At 44.2% G+C, this 24,934-nt stretch overlaps 1 protein-coding gene across 1 annotated transcript; it reads right to left on the bottom strand.

Annotated features, from left to right (window-relative positions):
• Positions 1–38: 38 nt before the first annotated feature.
• On the bottom strand, positions 39–24,779 carry LOC121271078 (myelin-associated glycoprotein-like). The gene is made up of 10 exons (XM_041176802.1): positions 24,739–24,779; positions 21,562–21,918; positions 15,772–16,095; positions 13,809–14,069; positions 11,806–12,066; positions 9,391–9,648; positions 8,576–8,866; positions 7,178–7,271; positions 4,773–4,818; positions 39–865 (listed from the first exon to the last, which is right to left on the bottom strand). Exons 2-10 carry the CDS (start codon positions 21,893–21,895, stop codon positions 650–652), a joined length of 2,085 nt encoding a protein of 694 aa, XP_041032736.1. The 5' UTR covers positions 21,896–21,918; positions 24,739–24,779; the 3' UTR covers positions 39–649.
• Positions 24,780–24,934: the final 155 nt, after the last annotated feature.

Here is a 24,934-nt window from a genome sequence, read left to right as displayed (position 1 = left end):
GTGTGTGTGTATGATTGTGTGCAAGAGGGAGATTATGCGTATGAGGTGTGTGTGTGTGCGTGTGTGATTATGTGTGATTATATGTGTGCGTGTGTGTGATCCTGTGTGATTGGGAGAGCGAGAGATTATGCGAGTGTGTATGTGCGTGTTTGTTTCTGCGTGTTATTATGTGTGTGTGGGTGTTTGTGCGCGTTATTATGTGCGTGTGTGATTGTGTGTGAGAGAGATTCTGCGTGTGTTTGTGTCTGATTGTGTGCGTGCGTGAGATTATGCGTGGGTGTGTCTGTGTTTGTGTATGATTGTGTGTGAGAGAGATTATGTGTGTTTTTGAAAAGCCTCTGAAATCTTATCAAGGATTTTTTTTCTCACAGTTCAATGGTCCCTGCATGCATTCATATGGATATTCACAGAGGACGGGATGGGTCGTGGCTAACTCTTCTACCAGTTAATCTTAATTTTAGGAGGCACGTCAGCAAAATATACGATCGGGCGAAGCAGTTGAGGAACCAGATCCTAGTCAAAATTTCAGGCTAGAGCAGATGAACATTCGGCTACATATAGCAACCAGGACCAATGGCAGTTTTCGATGTCCTTCATCCAAGGTTTTTTTCCAGGATGTTTTTTCACTTTGCGGGGTAAAATCTAGAGATTATGCTTCAAAGAAGACAGTCTCTGCAAACTCCGGCTCGTTCGATCTGAATTTAAGATTCGCATATTCACTCTTCTCTTCACAATGTACATAACCATAGGTTGAAGTGTTACGTGGGTGGTACAAAGTGGCGTAATGAATTTCGTTGCCATACTCAGTCAAGTTCGACCTGACTTCCCCGCCGTCGCTGCCGGGATCATTCTCACAGCGCCCCCTCTACAACAGAAAGAACATTTGATGCAGAGACACAAAGAAACACACATGCACAACAAACACGCAATAAGTGCACGAAAATAACATGGTACAAAAAGAAAAAAAGTAGTACCGACACACAAATAATATATATTACAGCTACATAAAGAAATTTTGACACCAATACAAAAGGAGACGTAGCACGGTGCATAGGCAACGTGCCCTTTAGTTACATGGAGAATATGTGATACAGAGATAACTAGAATGTCTGACTCTCGTTGAAATAGAACCAATATTGGGAAAAACAAAAAGTAAGCAGACTCACTCTAGTCTCCCTCAAGGCTGTACTCTTTGTACATTATTTTACTCTTTGATTGAATGTGGGCATCACTGGAAAGGCCAGCATGTTGCCCATCCCTAATTACCCTTGAGCTTATTAGCTTTGTGGTCCATTTCAGAGGGCAGTTAAGATTCAAAGTAGTGCTGTGGATCCGGAATCACTTGTAGGCCAGACGGGGTAAGAAGGCAGAATTCTTTCCAGGAAGGGCATTACTGAACCTGATGGATTTTAACAACAATTGGCGATAATTTCATGGTCACCATTACTGAGATTAGATTTATATTCCAGATTATTTTTAATTTAAATTCCACCCAATGCCCATGTCTCCAGAGCATTAACCTGGGTCACTCGTCCAATGACACGGCGACCCCCCTCCCCCCACCCCGCCATCATTGCTTCCCCTACCCCACCCCACCATCACCTCCCCCCCCCCCCCCCACCCCACCTCCGCCCCTTGTGAATATCGTTATTCTGCAGCGGACCCAGATTTAGATAAAGCATCTCGCTGAGGTTTTTCTGGCTGGTGGTGTAGGGCGATTGTACTTCAAGACTGCAAACTTGATCCACACCCAGGAGATCCGTTGCTACTTCACACGAAGCTGACTGCTCTTCCAGAATAAGTAGCACTAGAAATTAATCTTGGGCGGGAGGACAAAAAGGATTGGCCACCGTCATCCACCTCTTTCTAAATATTCAATCCCAGTGCCACATGATAGCACCAGATGGTCTAACATGAAGGTCTACTCTGGCTGGATCACTGTTGTTAGGATTTCAGTTCACCGTCTCCGATTCAGAGCAGGGTGCTGATCCCTGGGCACTGACCTCCAGTGACTTACCTGTGCAAATGCACCTGCTCCTGCTCAGCCAAGATTGCAGGCATTGTTTCCAGGACTGTTATGAGGATCTTCCTTCCATAGCTTCCAACCTGATAGTCTCCCAACCTCGGACGACCCGCTTCTACCTCCTACCCAAAATCCACAAACAGGACTGTCCCTGCAGACCGATCGTGTCAGCCTGTTCCTGCCCCACGGAACTCATTTCTTGCTTTCTTGACTCCATCCTCTCTCCTTTTGTCCAGTCCCTTCCCACCTACATCCATGACTCCTCTGACACCCTACATCACATCAACAATTTCCAGTTCTCTGGCCCCAATCGCCTCCTCTTCACCATGGATGTCCAATCCCTCTACACTTCCATCCCCCACCGGGATGGTCTGGTGGCTCTCTGCTTCTTTCTTGAACAGAGACCTGAACAATCCCGATCCACCACTACTCTCCGCTGTCTGGCTGAACTTGTTCTCACACTGAACAATTTCTCCTTAAGCTCCTCTCACTTCCTCCAAATAAAAGGTGTGGCCATGGGTACCCACATGGGCCCCAACTATGCCTGTCTCTTTATGGGGTATGTGGAACATTCCTTGTTCCAGTCCTACTCCGGCCCCCTCACGCAACTCTTTCTCCGGTACATCGATGATTAATTCGGTGCTGCTTCATGCTCTCATCTGGATCTGAAAAAATGTATTAACTTTGCTTCCAATTTCTACCCCTCCATCATTTTCACATGGTCCATCTCTGACACTTCCTTTCACTTCCTTGACCTCTCTGTCTCAATTTCTGGTGATAGACTGTCCACCAATATCCATTAGAAGCCTACTAACTCCCACAGCTACCTCAACTACAGCCCCTCACGCCCCGCTTCCTGTAAGGACTCCATCCCATTCTCTCAATTCCTTCGCTTCCATCACATCCGTTCTGATGATGCCACTTTCAAAAACAGTTCCTCTGTCATGTCCTCCTTCTTCCTTAACTGAGGTTCTCCACCCACGGTGGTTGACAGGGTCCTCAACCATGTCTGGCCCATCTCCAGCGCATCTGCCCTCATGCCTTCTCCTCCCTCCCAGAAACATGATAGGGTCCCCCTTGTCCTCACTTATCACTCCACTAGCCTCCGTCATTTCCACCAACTCCAGCATGATGCCACCACCAAACACGTTTTCCCTCCCCCTCCCTCCGCACCCCCCGGCATCATTCTGCTGGGATCATTCCCTCTGGGACACCCTGGTCCACTCCTCCATCACCACCTACACCTCAACCCCCTCCCATGGCACCTTCCCATGCAACCACAGAAGGTGCAGCACCTGTCCGTTTACTTCCCCTCTCCTCACCGTCCAAGGGCCCAAACACTCCTTTCAAGTGAAACAGCATTTCACTTGCACTTCCCTCAATTTAGTCTACTGCATTCATTGCTCCCAATGCGGTTTCCTCTACATTGGCGAGACCAAACGCAGACTGGGTGACTGCTTTGCAGAACACCTTCGGTCTGCTCGCAAGTATTACCCAGACCTCCATGTTGCTTGCCATTTCAACACTCCACCCTGCTCTCTTGCCCACATGTCTGTCCTTGGCTTGCTGCATTGTTCCAGTAAAGCTCAATGCAAACTGGAGAAACAGCACCTCATCTTCCGACTAGGCACTTCCGGACTGAATATTGAGTTCAACAATTTTAGATCATGAACTCTCTCCTCCATCCCCACCCCCTTTCCGATTCCCCCTGCCCCTTTTCTTTTTTCCAATAATTTATATAGATTTTTCTTTTCCCACCTACTTCCATTATTTTTAAGTGTATTTCCATCCATTGTTTTATCTCTACCTTTTAGCCTATTTCGATCCCTTTCCCCCACCCCACTCCCACTAGGGCTATCTGTACTTTGCCCATCCTGCTTTCTACCCTTAATTAGCACATTCCTTTAGATAATATCACCACCTTCAACACCTCTTATTCCTTTTATCTGTGACCCCTTTTGGTTATCTCCACCTATCACTGGCCCTCTATCCAGCTCTACGTGGCCCACCACCCCGCACCCCCCAGCCCCACCGCCCTCCTGAACCAGCTTATATTTCACCTCTCTTCTATTTTTACTTAGTTCTGTTGAAGGGTCATCCAGACTCAAAACGTTAACTGTGCTCCTCTCCGCAGATGCTGCCATACCTGCTGAGCTTTTCCAGGTATTTTTGTTTTTGTTTTGGATTTCCAGCATCCGCAGTTTTTTGCTTTTATCACACTGTATGTTTTATTCACTTTCTGACCGCTGCAACTCAGAGCCCAGCCGTTGCTAATTGGACGCAGCAATGTGATGAAATCTTGGTGCCACATTACACCACCACCTGAAAGTTCCCCTCCAACCCTCTCACCATCCTGACTTGGAAATACATCGCCATTCCTTCAGTGTCACTGAGTGCAAAATCCTGGAATTCCCTTCCTGACTGCATTGTTGGTGTACCTACACTATAGGGACTGCAGCAGTTCAAGAAGGCAGCTGACCACCACCTTCTCTAGGGCATTTAGGGATGGGCAACAAATGCTGGCCCAGCCAGTGAAGCCCACACCCCGTGAATGAATTTTAAAAATACTAAAGGCCATGCCCTCAAACCACTTGATTTATCAGTGATCTAACACAGAGAAGTAATCCAGGAATCCTATCAACCAATAGTTGCACATCACTTTCAGAAGCCTTGAAGATGTGCAAGTCGCTGCAGACTGAGACAGGAGTGAGACCTGTTTGCATTAAAGGAACATCCACTCAGTAATTACCTTGTTCGCCCTTGAATATCTCCAAGAATATTTAGTTAGTTTCCCCCTAGTGAAGACAGAGTGAAAGAAATGTGAATGCTATGGATTCATCGAGTTGGTTCCAGAAAAAAATTGCCTTCCAAAGATAACGATGCTATTTATTCGTACAAACACAGTTTTTCTCTTGTCCCTTTTCACTATTTGACTTGAGGTATGAATGTGCTCTATTGACCCAGTTACAAATGAGCTGTAAATGGGAAGATGGGAAACGTTCAGCATTCCTTGGGGTATGAACCATCGACCTGAATGCCCAAAAGGAACAATTGCAGATCACTATTCCGTGTTATGCTCTGCCCCAATTTCTTCCCCAAATAAAGTTCATTAATTCACTATCACCCGTATGTCCTGTCACCCTAGAGCGCTAGACATCTACTTTCCTGCCATTGGAATGGGCGTTTCAACTCAACGCAATGGCCTAGTCCAGAATGAAATTTCACACAGGTGTTCAGTCTTAATGCATCATATATCGCCACTGCTTCTGCTGAGATGAACAATGTATAATTTTTAAGTTCAATTTATATATCTATTGATATATATATATATATATATAGTGTGTGTGTGTGTGTGTGTGTGTGTTTGTGTTAAGAAAGGTTGAGCAGTTGCATAGAAACATAGAAACTAGGAGCAGGAGTAGGCCATTTGGCCCTTCTAGTCTGCTCCGCCATTCATTCTGATCATGACTGATCATCCAATTCAATATCCTGCTCCCTCTTTCTCCGCATGCCCTTCGATCCCTTTCACCCCAAGAGCTATATCTAACTCCTTCTTGAAAACATACAATGTTTTGGTCTCAACTACTTTCTGCGGTAATGAATTCCACAGACTCACCACTCTCCGGGTGAAGAAATTTCTCCTCATCTCAGTCCTAAATGGTCCACCCCATATCCACAGACTGTGACCCCTGGTTCTGGACTGCCCCACCATCAGGAACATCCTTCTTGCATCTACCCTGTCTAGTCCTGTTAGAATTTTATAGGTTTCTATGAGGCTTTGTTTTTTTGAGCCTTGCTACCCAGAACTTTGGTTCGACCTATGGCTGAATGGTCAGTCTTTTGGGTTGTTTACATATATACATTTTTCATGAGGTTTTACATGCCCTGAAAATAAAGAGATGGGTTTAAAAGGAGTTAGAAGTTCAGTGACTTGGGGAAAAAACACACACAAAGTAGAAAAAATGGGGCTGTTGCGGGATGACAGTGGTCAAGTGACACCGACATGGAGAAAGACAGGAAAGAGTTTAGTGCGTGTCAGAGAGTGAAGACAGGAATTTTCAGCTCTCTGAGATAAGAAATAGTATAAGGCTACTGGGAGATTGTGTTTAGGGAATGAGTGCTTTCTCTGCATTTGAAGAGAGAGTGGGTTTAAAGTGCAGTTTTGTGTGTCCCGGGGAGAGACACGAGCTGGGTAAGAAGCATCAAGTGAATGCTTAAGGAATAAAATCGCATGCACGTGTGCCAGTCCCAAACCAAGAACATTTCTGTCAAGCTAGTGGCAACTCTTTGCTGGTTTATGCATCTATAAAGATACTGCTGGGAAATTGAATATTGGGAAATTGAATCAGCTTCTTGTGTTTGCATTGAGATTTTTCTAACCTTTTTGTCTGTTATAACATTGCTATTTTTTCTTGTTCTAATAAATATTTTATTCATTGTGTTAAAAGTTCACCAGCAGACTCCTGTGAATTTGTTCAGTAACTTTCCTCCCCAATTCCTAAAACAAAATGCAAGGAACTATCAAGCCAAGTTTCCTAAGTTTCACTGTGGGATCTGACTTCCTCAGCCTTAAGATCAGATGCGATCGTAACGGTGTTTAGTCCACTGACATAAACCGCCTCTGGCGAAGGTTCATTCTCATCTGGAAGGGCTTACCAAACACTGAGAAACAGCACCGATCATAGAAGGGACAAGACGCTTTCATCAGTGTGAAATTCCATCCTGTCATTCAGGTATTTAAGATTGTCGATTTGACAAATCATTCTCGAAAGAAATATTGTTTGCCAGAAACAATCGTGACCGAATGAATACATGAATTAATTATTATAGGTGATGTTCCACCTTCAGCTCCTGATTACTCTAAGATTTCATGCTGCAAAGTGATGATACTTTTAAAACAATCGAACAGTTAATTTGGTGGCAATCAATTCATTATGATACTATGAGCATTATAATGGGCAATCATTTCCATCAATAACTACATAAAATATTGAGCACTGTTTGAGGGAGTGTTATTAAATTGATTAGAAAGTTAATTGGTTAATTACTGACTATTTAGCAAAGAATTCTCCCATTAAGTCCCACTCACCAGCATCAAGCTAGATTACTATGGGTTAATAACAACAGTAACTACAATTGTGAAACATCACTTACTTCCTGAATTTCTTGGCCACGCTGAAAGCAATCAGGGCAATAAGAATCAGGAGGGCTGATCCGATCCCTGCAATGTATTTCCAATCTACTCTTCCTGCTTATCAGAAAATGATACAAGGTCAGAAATATCGAAGTGAACCTGTAAATAATTTATATTAATGCTTACTGCGAGAGCAGCCTTAAGTATATTATCCTTAAACATTGGCCCATATCATTGAGTAAGTTGTACACAATCTTGTAATATTCCATATAATATGGCCAGTTTTTGAATATTATGTTCTATACTATTCTAACATTGCATATTTAAGGACAGCTCCTCCAAAAAGCACTCCTCCCAACTCGGAGAAGGACAAGGGAAAGCAAAAGCTTCGGTTCAACATCCATCATATTAACTTCATTCTCCCAGTTATAAAATCTTAAAACTGTTGAGCTGACCGCATTGTGGGAGCACCTGGCCCATTTTGGACTTATGGCTTTCAAGAGCAAGACGCAGGGGTACCTTCTCGACGGCAATTATGGATGAGCAATTAAAACCCGTCTTTTCTGGGAATCCACTTTTTAAATAAAATAAATAGAACATAACTCTCCTTTGGCCTAACACTTAAGGCACATCAGAATATCTACTTCGAACGGATGTTACAGTATACATTTTAATTCATTAACGGGATGTGGGTTTCGCTGGCTGGGCCAGCATATATTGCCCATCCCTAATTGCCCTTGAGAACGTGGTGGTGAGCTGCCTTCTTGAATGGCTGCAGTCCATGTGGTGTAGGTACACCCACGGTGCTGTTAGGGGCGGGAACGGTTGGAGGGGCGGGTAGTTCCAGGATTTTGACCCAGCGCCAGTAAAGGAACGGCGATATATTTCTAAGTCAGGATGGTGTGTGACTTGGAAGGGAACTTTAATGGGGCTCCCATGCATCTGCTGCCCTTGTCCTTCCTGGTGGCAGAGGTCGAGGCTTCGGAAGATGCTGTCGAAGGACCCTTGGTGGAGGTGCTGCAATACACCTAGCAGATGGTACCCACTGCAGCCAATGGACGTGGGTGGCGGAGGGAGTGAATGTTGAAGGTGGTGGAGGGGGTGCCAGTCAAGCGGGCTGCTTTGTCCTGGATGGTGCCGAGATTCCAGTGTTGCTGGAGCTACTCTCATACTGGCAAGTGGGGAGTATCTGAAATGCGGCGATGGGCCTGCGCATGCTCGTATTGGGAAATTCCGGTAGGAAATTCTGGACAGCTTGTTAACGGCTGGTTAAACCGTTGTTGTGCACTTCACAATTTAACCAGGCTGATTTCCCTGGTTCCCTTCTTTACAATGCCAATGCGAAAAGCCAATGAGGAAGACTGTTCTGATATCTATCACTATACAGTTTTCCTCACTGAGATACACTCAGTAGTTACCTGGTAAATCGATATACAATCTGGAGGAAGCGACGCCGTGTTTGTTTACTCCAAAACACGAAAGGTTGTGTTCAGGTCCCAACTCTTCTTTCAGCCTCAGAGTGCTTTGCATCTGGTGGTGATCCATTTCCAAAGAAACGACTCCAACATCTGAACTGGCCGCTGTGACATTACTGTCATCCAGGCTCCACATAATGTGTTCAACTGGCGGGTTGCTCTTCATGGTACACACGCAGATTATGCTATTTTCAGACCTGGTGCAGTTAGTCGGATCCACAGCTCTCGGGGGATCTACAATGCGGTTTAGTGCAAAAAAAAATCCTGAGCTTTATGTTGGCGGAGGAACAAAACAACAGCAGAGACAGAGTGTGTCTGAGACCAATATGCAGCTCAATTATTTTTTTTACCTTAAGCATGGTTTTCTAATTCATGGAGGTTTGTGACCAGAAACAATGTGGAAGATATCACCGTCCAAAAGTGTGTTAGCGACGGGAAAACGAAATAAGTAACTAATTTTTCTTTTGATGGCAGTGTCAAAACGGCGGGAAGGATGCAGCTGAGCATCGTGTGTTAGAAATACTTTATGATAATGTTAGGCTTCGTTTTTCTTTTCTGGCGAAGACATGAGTTTCCATGTGGAATCCCCATTGTCAACGTTAAAATTTGCGTTTAAAGGTTTAAACACAACCCTGTTAAGTAAAGCAAACAACACCGAGGGCCGGCAATGTGCTTTGAAACATAGGGAGCGAAAGGCATTATGCCAATGAAGCAACATTGCCCGAAGTTCGACATCCTGGCAACCTTGCTGTACTTACATTCCACAATAACCTGTGTGGAGCTGTTTGCAGTGCCCAGGATGTTTGCAACCACGCACCAGAAGAGTCCGTCTTCTTCCAAGCTAATATTATTAACCGCCACCTTCAGTTCACCGGAGTGAGATATGTTCATTACTTCACAATTTCTCACCCAGCTTAAGGTGACTGGTGGGTTTCCCTGGGCGGTACAATATAAGAATAAAGATTGCCCTTCCAAAGCAACAACGGAAGAATTGACCAGCAGCTTCTGTGGTGCATCTGAAACATACAAATTTCCAACAATTACAAAACTTTTCTCCACTAAGAAAATCCATTAACTTTATAAACATTGATCCAGTGATTGTTAGAACTTCTATAAACACCAACTATTATGTTGCAATGCGATAATCCAGTACTCTGAATAGGACAGGAGAGTCACACGGACTGGAAACGTTGGCTGTTTCTCTCTCCACTGGTGCTGGCAGACCTGCTGAGTTCTTCCAGCAATTTTTGTTTTTGTTTCAGGTTTTCAGCATCCGCTGTATTTTGCTTTTGTCTAATTCAATGCAGTTTGATTCAGCAGATGGAAATGAAAGATTCTAGATGTGTTCAAGTTTCTTTGTAGCTGCAACGTTAAAAATAATCCAAGAAAATAACGTTGAGACTCTATGCTCACCGCTGGCTTCAAACCTATTTCAGTAAATTAACCACGTGAGCCAACTTCAACATATTGGAAGTTCAACAAGTTGATGTGCGACTGCTGAGGACTTTGCTCCTATCCAGCTGCAATTCCTGTTTTGTGTCAAAGTGAGACTGAGCCACTTTTCTGCATTGTCTCAAGCTGGTGATACCACTTGCAGGAGGGAGCATCCTCGGCACATTCACCCTGTCAAGGCCCCTCAGGATCGTGATGTTTCAAGGGGGTCCTCCAGGGCATTGAATTCGAGTTCAATGAAAAGCTTTACATTCAGATCTGCACCTGCTCCAATGGGTAGCATGCCACATGTGCAAGCGACTAGATTGCTGCAACGCATTCACACCTAGGTTACCAGGTTTCAGCGCCTCTTGCCATGTAAAGGTCAGAGGTGCCAATGAATGTTGAATCATGCATTGAATTATGATGTGTATAATTTTCGCCCCCGACCCCCTCCTCTCCTTTCCACCTGTGTTGAATCACTTAGATTGCGAGACTATCTAGGGTGCTTTCCTGCCGGTGTTAAGGCAAGCCATTGTTGGAATCTCTTTGTCACTACCAGCCTCTTCCTGGAAGAAAATATTCAATGTTTGCATAGGGTCAATTCCTTACCGCCTCTATTTCATTTCTTATCGGTCTTTTTATGTCTTCAGTTAGTTCATTCTAAAACTTCATGTACAAATCAAAATGCAAACAAATGAGTTAGGAGCAGGAGTAGTACACTCGGCACCTGGAGCCTGCTCCGCCATTCACTAAGTTCATGTCTGATGTGATTGTAACCTCAATTCCACATTCCCACCTACTCCTGATAACCTTTAACCCCCTTGCTTATCAATAATCGATCGAGCTTTGCCTTAAAAAATTAAAAGACTCTGCTTCCACCACCCTTTGAAGAAATAAGCTCCAAAGACTCATGACCCTCTGGGGGAAATCAAATCTCCGCATCTCTGTCTTAAGTAGGCGGCCCCTTAGTTTTAAACAGTGACCCCTAGTTCCAGATCCTCCTGCAGGAGGGAGCATCCTCGCCACATCCACCCTGTCAGACTCCTTGTGATCTTTGATGTTTCACCCAAGTCGCCTCTCATTCTTCTAAACTCCAGTGGATACGAGCGTAGCCTGTTCCAACCTTTCCTCATAATTGAACCCTTCAATTACAGGTCTTAGTCTCGTAGACCTTCTCTGAACAGCTTCCAAGCATTTACACCCTCCCTTAAATAAGGAGACCAGTATTGCACACAATAATCCAGATGTGGTCTCAGCAAAGCCCTGTATAACTGAAGCATAACCTCCCTACTTTTGTATTCAATTCCCCTCACAATAAACGGCAAAATTTTATTAGCTTCCCTAATTGCTTGCTGTACCTGCATTCTAACAATTTGCAATTCATGCAGTCGGACACCCAGGTCCCTCTGCATTTCAGGGCTTTGCAATCTCTCACAATCTAGACAATATACTCTTATTTTATTCTTCCTGCCGAAATGGACAATTTAAAACACTAAAGTTTTGCCACGAATTGAACGGAAATATGAATATGAAATGAAATGTATTTCCCCTTTCAAAGGCATTCCATTCTCTCCGAGCAGGTAGTGTGCAAGAAACTGTTATACGTGCACGAACGCTAGTAGCCTTATTATCATTTTATTTTGTTGGATATGATAACGGAGACATGAGTACTTAATATTCAATGAGGAGTCATTCATTTGTCGCCATATGTAAAGTAGGGAATACAGTCTTAGACTTACATTCCACAGTAATGTTCATCTGGCTGCTTGCACCGCCATGTTTATTCCTTGCTTCGCACTTATATTCTCCTTCATCATCATATCTTATATCAGTAAAATTCTTTGTTAGCATATTTCCTGAATAGGAGTTGACAATAGGCGTGCCATCTTTCACCCACTGTAAATGAGACTCCGGTTTACTCTGTGTTATGCAATATATGCGGAGGGAACTGCCCTCTCTGACTGTCATTGAGGAATTGATCAGTAGTTTCAAGGGTGGATCTGCCAAAGAGAAAGCGTACGTGAAAAGACAATTATGCTGATGTCATTGACCACAAAGTTCTTCAACATTTGTTGCTGCGTTCTTTATGCCCATGTGATGTGAAACAACATATATTAGTGGAAACGAAACATGTTGAAGCTTTTTGTCTTGAACTCAGAAGGGCAGTTCACAAAAATTCCAATAAGAGGGGAAAACAACAATTCATACAGCATGAAAAGAGAGTGCTGATTGTTTGCCAAGTGGACGCTGATTGGTAGAGGTGGGGCCATGGAGGATGCACCTAGGATGGTGAGTGACATTTAGCTGCCAAACATTATTTCAAATTAAAACCAGGGGCCTTGACCATGATTGCCAAGACTTTGCACGGTACAAGGCAGATGTCAGAAGTGTGATGGAATGCTTCCACTTGCCTAGATGAGTGCAGCTCCAAAAACACTCAAGAGGCTCGACGCCATCCAGAACAAAGCAGCCCAGTTGATTGGCACCCCATCCACAAACGTTCATTCCCTCCACCACCGAAGCACAGCATGTACCATCTACAAGGTGCACTGTAGGAACTCACCAAGGTTCATTGGATACACCCTGCAAACCCACAACAGCTACCACCTAGAAGGACAATGGCAGCAGACACATGGGAACTGGAAGTTCTCCAAACCACTCACCAAGGTTCCTTTGATGGCACCTTCCAAAACCGTGGCCTCTACCACCAGAAAGGACAAGGGCAGCAGATGCATTGGATCCTCATTAAACTTGCCCACCAAGTCATACGCCACCCAGACATGGAAATATATCGACGTTCCTTCACTGTAGTTGCGTCAAAATCCTGGAACTCTGTCCCTATCAGCACAGTGGGTGTACCCACACAAAATGGACTGCAGCGGTTTAAGAAGGCAGCTCACCACCACATTCTCACTGGTAATAAGGGGTGGGCAATAAATGCTGGCCTAGATAGTGACACCTACATCCCGTGAAAGAATAAAAAAGAGTAACATCAGTTGATTCAATTCATCCAATTCAACAGATCTAATCATGGGTTCATAGAATCTAACCAGAACGAATGGAGCAATTCAGCCCATCTGCTTGGGCCAAATTCATGCAAATCCCTTCTTCATAGCATTGTGGGTGTACCTACGCCACATGGGCTGCAACAGTACAAGAAGGCAGCTCACCACCATGTTCTCAAGGGCAATTAGGAGTGGGCAAAGAATGCTGGCCTCACCAGCGATGCACACATTCCAAGAATGAAAAATAATGTTTCAAATCATATGTGAATAGGTGTGTTTACTAATGCATCATTGCACCTTTTATCAAATAAACTAAATAGGTGACAGCTGTTCCCTGGCTCATTCTCCAGAGCAACTCTTTCACCAATCCGATTATTTGAATTTAGACAAAGCTTGGCAGTTAACTCTCACTCATCAGTTAATTGGTGCATTCCCAATGGCAACGACTCTACCCATCAGAGTCCAATTGCCAACCAATCAGCACTATCTGCTCGTGAAGTATAAATTGTTGTTCCCTTTACATTTGGCAATTGTCCTGATGAGTGCAAGACAGAAAGCTTTGACAACGTGTTTCTTTTTCAGCAATACTCACGTTCTGTACTACCAAAGGACTAATTAAATTAGTACAAAATATGATCATGCAATTGGATAATTTACATTTTCATTCATTTGGATAAACTGTGGGGAAAAAAGCAATGCCATGATTTTGCCAAGGACTGGACGGAGGCTGTACTCACGTTCCACAGTTACGTTTATGGAGCTGACTGATGTCCCGTGCTTATTTGCAGCATGACAGGAATATTGTCCTTCATCCTCCAAAGCAATGTTGGAAAACTCTACCCTCAGAAGGTTGTTTGAAGACTCCTTGCTCAGCATTGTTCCGTCCTTTACCAGTTCTAACCTGGACTCGGGGTTACTCTTTGTCGAGCAGTAAATGAATGCAGATCTACCCAACACCGCCACAGGTGTCAAATGGATTTCAGGTTCGGTTGGTGGGTCTGAGAAAGAAGAGGGCATAGCAAAGCACTGTTAAAATACAAGGAAGGGTATGGGCACTTTCACTTGCACGGCCTCAGCCAGTGTATTTTCAAAGTTTGGCATTGACCCCAGGCATCTCTGGCAATAAAATAAGACTTCTCTTAAATTTTCCACTCTGGCAGGAAGAATAGAAAAGCAAAAAAAAAAACAAATGCTTTGTGAAAATGTGAGGTTGAAAACAGTTGAGATTCAAAGTGTTTTGGCGTCCTTGTAACACGGATCACAGAGAGCTTATAGAAGCTACGCCAAGCAATTACAAAGCAAGTGTTGTTTTAATCTTTATAGTAGTGGTTTTCTGTATAATAGCATGAAAATCTTACGATATCCTAGAGGGTCGATTGTGGTAATATGACTGGCTTAGTAATCCAGAGACCGCAAGCTAATGCTTTGAGGACATGGGTTTGAAGCCCACCACGGGCAGTTGGTGTAAGTTAAATTCAACTAAAATCTGGAATGAGCTACTCCCCAGTAATGGTGGCCGTGAAACTATCGTCGATTGTCGGCAAAGAAAAGCACATTTTGTTCACTAATGACCTTTGGGGAAGGAAATCTCTCGTCTGGTCTGGCCCATACGTGACTTTCCAATAACCTAACCAAGATAACAGACTGAACCAGGCAGCCACATACAAATGCAGGCAATCCCTAAATTCAAGGGGAATTGGGGATGAGTAACAAATGCTGCTCTTGCCACTGACACCCCCGTCTCATGAAGGGAATCTATCGTCCTTAACGAGTCTGGCCTACACGTGACTCCAGGCCCACAGCAGTGTGGTTAACTCGGCCAACAATTACTGCCTATCACTAATTGCCTTTGCGAAGATGGTGGTGAGCTGCCTTCTTGAACCGCTGCAGCCCATGTGGTGCAGGTGCCGTGTAGATGGCGGGCAGGCTTTGGGGAGTTAGGTGGTGGGCTACTCGTCGCAGGATTCCTAGCCCCTGACCTGCTCTTGTAGCCACAGTATTTACATGGCTAGTCCAGTCCAATCTCTGATCAATGGTAACAACCAGGATGGAGCCATTAACTAGCAGGAATGGAGGAATGACCAGAGGCCCTTACGCAAGTCGCTACTGCGGACAAATGTGTTGCTATTCGTTAATAACATAATGACATCATCAGCTACTGCGTCACAGCAATTGATCCATTCAGGCTTTCTGTTACCTACATTTGTGTGTGGCTGCCTGGTGCAGTCTGTCACCTTGGTCAGTTTCCTAAATGCAGTGCCTGGACCCAACTATTTGCTGTTGAGTTGCATGGTGGGCCATATGCAGTCTTGAAGAAACACATTTGCTTTCATGTCTTACCTACGGCAGTTGTCATGCGTGAATTGACACCGTCTATGCAAGCACTCATAGAGTGAAATCGTCAATGTTCTTAGTGGCATTGACAGGGAAGCTCGGTCTGCAGTATAGCTGTCATCTGCCGGGTGAAATGGACTTGGACTTATTTTGTGTTCACGTCGGATTGCTGCTGGCTTAATGCAACCCGAACTGACAGGAAGCAGGAAGCCAAATGCATTAAGCTGCAATTTCTAGACCAGGAAATCGTTGCTCTTTTTTGCTTCCCCCCTGTCTACAGAAGCAAAAAGTGAATTATAAAGTTCTGCTGTTGAGGCACCTGCACTCCTGACCAGAAATGCTCCTATGTAGAGAGCCGACACTTACACTGAACGTCCAATGTGACCATCTTTTGAATCCCGTGTGAGTAGCCATTCAGCAGAATCTCGCATCCAAGCACTTGCCGGTCATGTCGACGCAAGGCTGTGAACGCCAGCGCAGAGGACACTTCCATTGATCCTTTCCAATCCCGTTGGTCAAACCCGTTGTCAATGTCTTTCAACTCGGTGGCCGAAGGTGCAGGGCTAAAATCGATGCCCTTAATCCACTTTAAATCAATTTTAGCTTCAGGGCAACTGTGGACAACGGAACACGTTACCGTCGCTGCTTGTCCAGCCATGAATTCTCTCGACACCGATACATTGGGCATCCCTATAACATCAGATGTAAAATGTATGTTACTGTTAACTTTCATGGGGTTGTATTCATGTTAATAGTTGTCACGACTCACTGGGGACAGTGCGCTGTAATACCAAACCCCACTGTCCTCTGAGCCGTGACAAATTTGAAAAGTTTAACCAAACCACCAGGTTGCCCCAATTCTACCTAACTGTTTAATTTAGGTTAACAGAATACGAGCATCACGTTTGTAAACTTGATAAGTAAATAACTGTTTATTGAACAAATTGTCGTTAACCAGCGGCAAAAGAAAGAAATATGATCTGCTAATTTCTAACACAATAACTTAAACTCTACCCCTTTTTTAAAAAGTCCCTGTACTCACACACATACAAGACACATAAAACACACAAAACATGGATTTTCAGGGTGGGATGAAATAGTTCCATAGCACCAATTCTGGAGTACAGGATTCGATAGGTTGATTTTGATCGATGTCTTCCAAATTCCTTTCAGTTCTTGCTGATGACTCGAGGTGGTCTTCCAGCACTTTCAATTTATAGTTCACTGGCTGAGCACTTGCCTTTCAATGTATGTAACAGTGATTTTTCCCTTTGCCTCTTGACAGGGGTTTTCAAAGAGAGCAGGTTATAGGGAAATGAGGGGGGAAAAGCCAGTTAGCTATTATTATGGGATTACTGGAACCTACCACGCACAGGAGAAATAGGTTTTAGGTCTTGTTCCTTTCAGGCTAGGAACTATTCAGCTGCACTGTCCTCACACAAAACCTGGTCACCTGGTCAGGAGCCAATTAAAACGTTGTTGCCAGTCTGCTCCCTTGGGCCAGGGAACCTTTCTGGCACCATCCTGTGTTTTGTGGCACACTCAGTGCCAGGGCTGTAACATTGTAAATATATCCCATCCTGTTCCAGTGGACATGTCTTTCAAACTGCAGTCTTTGTAATTTTAATCCACAGTCTAAAAAATAAATAAAATGATATGTTCCTTACAACACTGAACAGTGGTTGGATTTCAATGGTGCCTAGATGCCCATTACCAGACCAAACCGAGGGAGGATGGGGGAGAGTAGGGGATGGGGTGAGTGGTGGTGTGTACTGGCTGGGAAATCCAAAATCTAAAGGGGGCACATTGTCAGGATCAGGGGTTTATCATGTCAGATTGAGATGAGGAGATCCTTTTTTCACTCAAAAGGTTGTGAAACTTTGGAATTATCTCCCCCAGCTCAGATAGGGTACTCCATTGTTGACAATACATTGGCAGATCTTTGCCCTCCCAGGGACTAAAGGAATCTGCATAGGGGTGGGGCCAAGATCAGTCAACACCATATTGAATGCCCGATAAGGGCCTTACATTCTAATCTTGCTCCCATCACCTGCCTTCTTGTGTTAGTCAATGCAATGCACATGTTGGAGGGGTGCAGAGGGTTGGGGGACGCAGTGGCGTTGTGGTATTTTCACTGGACTAGTATTCCATTAAACCATTACTATTTGCCGTAAGACCCATCTGGTTCACTCGTGCCCTTTTGGGAATGAAATCTGTCTTCCTTACCTGGTCTGGCCTACATGTGACTCCAGACACACGGCAATGTGATGAACTCCTAAATGCTCTCTGAACCAGGGCAATACGCTGGCCTAGACAGCGACACCCACATCCCATGAATGAATTAAAACAAATTTTGTTCTCGAGGAAGTCCCTCCTTATAGTTTATTTACACAGTAAGACCCCATGGATAGCCATTTAGTCTGGTCATTCCCTCACGATTATTTGCACGCCCCAATTATAATATATGACGTGCATTTATTTGCATGTCCACGTCTGATCAGAGACTTTGTTTCTCTGATTGTTGCTTGTTCTCATCAACAGGTGAACACTTCAAAACAGGAACAATGGGCACCCTGGTGAGTTGTCAAGGATTCAAGGAACTATTGTTTCCCATGCCTCAATATTCTTACAATGTGTTAAATATATACATTCAAGTTCTACGGGCTGTTCCCAGGGGCACACACCGAGACACTATCAACTGCAGCTGAAGGATCATCAACTGGTGAAAAACGCTCTTTGGTCTGACCGAAACTTGCTTGTCTTCCCGTGCCCAACTGAGTGTTGCAGACTGGCACAATCCAATCTCCAGGACTACATGCTGAGAGATACACTAAAGCTTGGGGCAGCCACTGCACAGGCGCATGGGGAATTGTTGCTGTCTAAGACATTTCAGCTATAGTGTACTGAGGGGCTGGAAATTGTATTGACCCCTTTGGCTGTATGACTTGCATTGAATGTATGCAGTAAATATTACATGTTTCATAATTGCATTGAAACACCAAAGATTGCAACATGATCTATGTAGACAACTTAAATGCCATTGCACTGTCTGACTGTCTATTATGAACATTATGAAATGTCTGTAATATTCATTGATTGTATTGAAGCATGTCAACGTGTGACATGTTCTAAATGGAAAACTTGAATATGATTGCACTTTTTGTGATGGCCTTGTTGAAATATTTGTAATATTCTTTCAGACATTTGATTAATAAAGTATATTTTTGCAAAAAAAAAATCATCTTCTGTATACTTTTATATTTTATATTTTTGTATAATTACACTTTCCTGTGTAGAACCTGTCACAGTGATATGTTTGAGAATGTTTGGCTATCATTGTTTTTAGACCACTATGAATTGATTGCCAGGGATTTGGCAGTGGCGTGAATTTGAGTTCCCATGCATTTTCACATTGGGCAATGGTGTGAGTTAGGAAGGACCACTTGTAGAAATTACCTTATATATAAAATGTAATCACTGCATGATGTGAATAAATGCCCAGCCTTGGCATTTACTCCATTAGTTGGATTGTATTTTCATCCTTTGCTACCAAACAATTTAGAAACATAGAAAATAGAAGCAGGAGGAAGTCATTTGGCCCTTTGAGCCTGATCCACCATTCAATGTCCATGACTGATCCCTTATCTCAATGCCATACTCCCACTCTCTCCCTACATCCTTTGATGCCTTTAGAGTCCATAAATCTATCTATTTCCTTCTTAATTGTATTCGGTGACTTGGCCTCCACAGCCTTCTGTGGTAGAGACTTCCACAGGTTCACCACCCTCTGAGTGAAGAAATTTCTCCTCATCTCAGTCCTAAATGGTCTACCTCATATCTTGAGATTGTGACCCCTTGTTCTGGACCCTCTCCCTACCACCAAGTCAGACAAAACATCATCGCTGCATCAAGTCTGTACACCCCTGTCAGAATTGTATATGTTTCAGTGAGATGCCCTCTCATTCTTCTAAACTCCAGTGAATACAGGCCTAGTTGGCCCAATCTCTCCTCATAAGACAAACCTACCATCCCAGGAAACAGTCTGGTGAGCCTTCACCGCACTCCATCTATGGCAAGTATACGCTTTCTTAGCTGAGGTGACCAAAACTGCACACAATGCTACAGCTGTGGTCTCACCAAGGCCCTGTACAGCTGCAGGAAGACATCCTGGCTCCTGTACTCAAGTCCTCTTGCAATGAAGGCCATTTGCCTTTCGCCTTCTTAACTGCTTGCTGCACCCTGCATGCTTGCTTTCAGTGGCTGGTGTACAAGGATACCCAGAACCCTTGCTGGATTTCCCAATCTATCAGCATTTAAGTAATACTCAGCCATTCTCTTTGTCCTACTAAAGTGGATAACTTCACAAATATTCGCATTATACTGCATCTGCCATGTATTTGCCCATTCACTCAGCTTGTCTAACTCCCCTTGGAGCTTTTTAACATCCTCCTCACCACTTATGTTCCCACCTAGTTTTGTGTTATCAGCAAATTTGGGAATGTTCCATCCCATCCCGCCCCCACAAGGGCCATCTTGTTCATGTTGTTTTTTTTACAGAGTGCTTCCCCTTGTCCTGCTATTACCATACTCTTCTTTCTTACCTTTGCCACTATCAACACCTTTTCTAGCCCTTACCACAGCCATTAACACTCCCTTTGTCCTTTTGTTCATGGCATCTTTGTCAATCTCTCCTTTGTCCCCACCTATCACTGGCCTGCTATCCAATTTCACCTGCTCCACCCCGCCACCACCCCCACCCCCCCCACCACCACCACCCCCCACCCCCCACCCCCGCAAACAGTATAAATGTCATTACACTTCTACTTCTCTGTAGTTCTGACTAAGAGTCATACAGACTCGAAACATTAACGCTGTTTCTCTCTCCACAGATGCTGTCAGACCTGCTGAGTTTTTCCACCATTTTCTGCTTCGGTTTTGGAAATAATACATTTGGTTCATCTTAATCATAACTGAACTTTGAACTCAGATTGGGTCAAAGAATGCTTACAACACAGTCCGAGGCTATTGGGCTAATCGTCACCTTTCTGAAAGAGCAACTCGAGCTACTCAGCCATTCCCACTCTCCATCCTTTTTCTGAAAGCCCTGTTACTCTTTTCTCTTCAGACAATGATCCACTTCCTTTTTGAAAGCCATGATTGAACCCGCCTTCACTGCTCTCTCAGGCAGTGCATTCTAGGGCCCAACTGCTCACTGTGTTAAAAAAAAACTGAAATATCGAATATTGTCCCGGGCTCCTTTGCCACTTCCTTTAAATCGATGCTCTCTGGTTCTTGAACCTTTGGCCAGTGAGAACAGTTTCTCTCTATACGTATTGCCCAGGCAGCTCGTGTTTTTGAACACTCCAAATGGCGGATAGGTGTCACTTAAATCAAACAGGTTAAGGACTGCCAGGGTAGTTTCATGTTTCTGTGACTGGATGAGTCATTCAGGAGCCTGGGCCGATAGTGCAAAAAAAATACGTGAATCCCCAAAACTACTTTTTGTTCCAGAAATTGATTTTCGATGCAGAAAACAAAACCCTGATTTTGTTTTGTTTTTTTTTAAATGATCATGAACCTGTCGGTTTATCGCCAAGTACCAACTAGTTTAGTAATATCACTGGAAATGGGAAGGGGTGGTGCAGTGGTATTGGCGTTGGATTGGCGATCCAGAGAACCATGGAAATTTGAATTATTTCAACGTCTGGAATTTTTAACAAAATGATGAGCATGAAACCATTGCTGATTGTCTTAAAAACCCATCTGGTTCACTACTGTCCTTTAGGGAAAGAAATCTGCTGTCCTTACCTGGTCTGGCCTACATGTGACTCCAGATCCACGGCCAATGTGGCTGCCTCTTAAATACCCTCTGAGCAAGGGCAATTAGGGATGGGCAATAAATGCTGGCCTAGCCAGATACACCCCCACATACCATGAATGGACAAAAACAGTTCCATTCATTCCCTTCTTTTGTAAAACTGCTGCTTAGACAAGTCCAGCAGTTAGGGGGCAGGTCTAATCACCACTATCCAGACGTATCTAGCGATGGGAAACATGTATTGACTTTGGCAGTGGTGCACATATCCTGGTAATTATTATTGTTATTATTATTATCAGAATATAGCACTGAATAGAAAGCAAGAAATTAAAACTCACCAAAAACTGAAAGAAACACTGGGTCAGAGAGCATCATTTCTGTGCCGTCTCCTCCTCTGATGTAGTATTCACCCTGATCTTCATTCTTGATAGCAGATATCCAAAATGAGCAATCACTTGGATCACTATCAGACATCTTCCCACTGCGAATTCGGTAATCAGGATCAACCGATCCCACACCTGCTGTGTTGTGAATGGTGGTGACACCTGGATCATCTGGAGCAACACCACCTTTCAACAGCAACCATTTCACTCCTGGAAATGCATGGCGAACAGTGCACGGGATGACCACACAGGACCCAACCAACACCGACAATCTTTGTGGCGTCCTCATAGGCCTTTGTCCGCCAAGGGCAGCTGAAAAGACAAATTACAAAAGCTACAGAGGGATATAGACAGGTGAAGTGAATGGGCAAAGATCTGGCAAATTAAGTATATTGTGCAGAAAAGTGTCCATTTTGACAGGAAAAATGAAAAAGTAGCATATTATCTAAATGGTGAGAGATTGCAGAGCTCTGAGGTGCAGAGGGATCTGAGTGTCCTAGTGCATGAATCGCAAAAGACGTGTATGCAGGTGCAGCAGGTAATTGGGACAGCGAATAGAATGTTATAATTTATTGTGAGGGGTGTTGAATGCAAAAGTAGAGAGGTTATGCTTCATTTGTACAGGGCATTGATGAGACCACATCTCATCCATGTACAGCATTGGTCTCCTTACTTAAGGAAAGATGTAAATGTGTTACAGGCAGTTCAGAGAATGCTTACTAGACTTATACGAGGAATGGGCAGGTTGTCTTATGAGGCAGTTTAGGCTTGTGTCCACTGGAATTTAGAAGAGTAAGAGGCAAGCTGATTGAAACACAACGTCCTGAGGGACATTGACAAGGTGGATGTGGAAAGGATGTTTCCTCTTGTGTGAGAATCTGGAACTGGGGCTATATTTTTCAAAAAAATAAGAGGTCACTCAGATAAGGGGATTTCTTTCTCTCTCAGAGGGTTATGAGTCCTTGGAACTCTCTTCTTCAAAAGGGGGTGGAAGCAGAGCCTTTAAATATATTTAAGGCAGAGCTGGATAGATTCTTGATAAACCAGGGCCTGAAAGGTTATCGGGTTGGGGGGGGGGGGGCGGTGGTGGATAGGTAGAAATATGGAGTTGGGGATACAATCAGATCAGCCGTGATTTTATTGAATGGCGGAGCAGGATCGAGGGGCCGAGTGGCCCACTCCTGCTGTTATTTAGTACGTTCGTATGTCTGTGTTTTCACCCGCATGTAAACTACAATTATGAGAAGCTGATAAAGGATGGATTTCAAACTTGGCACTCGGATGTCAGATTGAATTTGGTTACCGTCTGCCCTCTGTTCAACCCGCCGGATTATAAATCAAACAGGTTAAGGGTTGCCAGGGTAGTTTCATGTTTCTCTGACTGCATTAGTCATTCAGAAGCCTGGACCCACAGTGCAAAACAAAAAACACGTGAATCCCCAAAACGACTACTTTTTTTTTCAGAAATTGATGTTCGATTCGGAATACACTGCCCTGAAATAACGTTTACAAGTGACGACGAATCTGCCGGTTTAACGCAAAGTACCAACTGGTTTAGTAACACTATAGGAAATGAAGTTCCATTCATTTTTTTTACATCATTAAACTGCTGCTTAGACAAGTCCAGCAGTTAGGGAACGGGTCTGATCACCAGCATCCGGATTATTAATGTCATTAAAGAAGAAAACAAACATTCGTCTGTTTTCTGGGACTGACTTCCATTCCGCCGGACCAGACATTTACCGAGGGGCAACTCGACATTCGACCGCCTTTATCTTTAAATTTAAATTAAAATCTTTAAAGGTATTATTAGAAGTGCCCTGAAGATGTGATATTGCTTTTGTAGGAGCTTCCCCCTCTAAAAGAAACATGCCAGTTTCAACAGCAGCAACTTCAATGTATCCAAGGCCATTGCGGCTTCACAGACCTTCAGCCTATCCTTGCTCTGTGCACGGGGAGACATACTGGACTAAGAATGCGGAGGCGTAATTTATTACCTGGGTTTAAATCCCGCCATAATAGCTGTGGGATTTAAACTCAATTTCAACAACCTGGAATTTAAACCTGGCCCCAGCATTCCTTATGTATTCCTTCTTGGGATGTCTCCTTTCTTAATTGAACTGAGCGGCTTGCTAGGTCATTTCAAAGGGCGGTTAAGACTCTGCTGTGGGCCACATATCGGCCAGACCGGGTAAGGACAGCAGGTTCCTTTCCCTAAAGGGCATTTGCGATCCCGATGTGTTTTTTTTTCAGACAGAAATCGATTCATCGTCACCACTACTGATAGTGATCGATTCCAGGTTATGAGTCGAATTTTAATTCCAGACTTGGCCACAGAACTTTATCCTAGGTCTCCGGGTTACGACTTCAATGACATTACCAGTACGCCACCGTGCCCCCAGTAATGGTGACCATGAAACTAATATCGATTGTTTGGTTCACGAACATCCTTTTGGGGAAGGACACCTGCCACTCTTAGCTGACCTCGCCTGTATGGCGACCCACAGCAGAGTGGTTGACTCTTAACTTCCCTCTGAAATGCAAGCCACTCGGGTCGAGGGCATTTAGGGATGGGCAACCAATGCTGGCCTTGCCAACATCCAGTTAAAGAATAAATAAAGAAAAAATACACATGTAGGTTCACGAACAGTCAGATACTTAGGACGCTAAAAAGCATGGCAAACAATCACTGGTGCTGTCGATAGACGCTGTTGCCATATTGTTCCGCCTCTGCCAGGCATTGAGCGCTGCTAGCTTGGCTCTAACAAGCAAACAGTTGGCCAGATGTTAACCAGGAAAGCGGTGGAAAATCCGCTCGATTAATCCAACCCGGGAAACCCTGGGGGAGCGAACTGGGCGGGAAATCCATTCGGCCCATCCAGTCCATAGCAGAGGGTTTCCACCAGCGCCTGTTCCAGTTTCAGCGAAGATTAGGCGGGGGGGAGGGGGGGTGGTTGGAGGGAGGGTGGCGGGGCGCGATAAAATAACCCTACCAAAAAAAATTGCAACCACACTTTTGGCTCAGGCACCCGTTGGCAAACCCATCTTCCCCCAGCCCCTGCTCCACTAGAAGGTGTAACATGACTTCTGTTAGAGTGCTTTCCTTTTGCGAAGAGAATATCAAGAGCTTACCTTCAGTGAAGTGCAGGATGGCGAGGAAGAAAATGGCAAAGTTGTTCATTGGTTTCAATGTAAGAAAAGCCCTGGAGTCACTTGCTCCCGACTTCTAATCTCACGAGAGCTAGGCTGCGAGATACGCCTGGGGTCCAGGGTGGTGGATGATCAGTGTTTTTACAACTTCAATTTCACTGTCCAGAAAATGCGTTTA

The sequence above is a fragment of the Carcharodon carcharias genome, chromosome 29 (genome assembly GCF_017639515.1).
Source record: "Carcharodon carcharias isolate sCarCar2 chromosome 29, sCarCar2.pri, whole genome shotgun sequence".
In the NCBI taxonomy this organism is placed as follows: domain Eukaryota; kingdom Metazoa; phylum Chordata; class Chondrichthyes; order Lamniformes; family Lamnidae; genus Carcharodon; species Carcharodon carcharias.
This window is presented reverse-complemented; position numbering and strand designations above follow the sequence as displayed.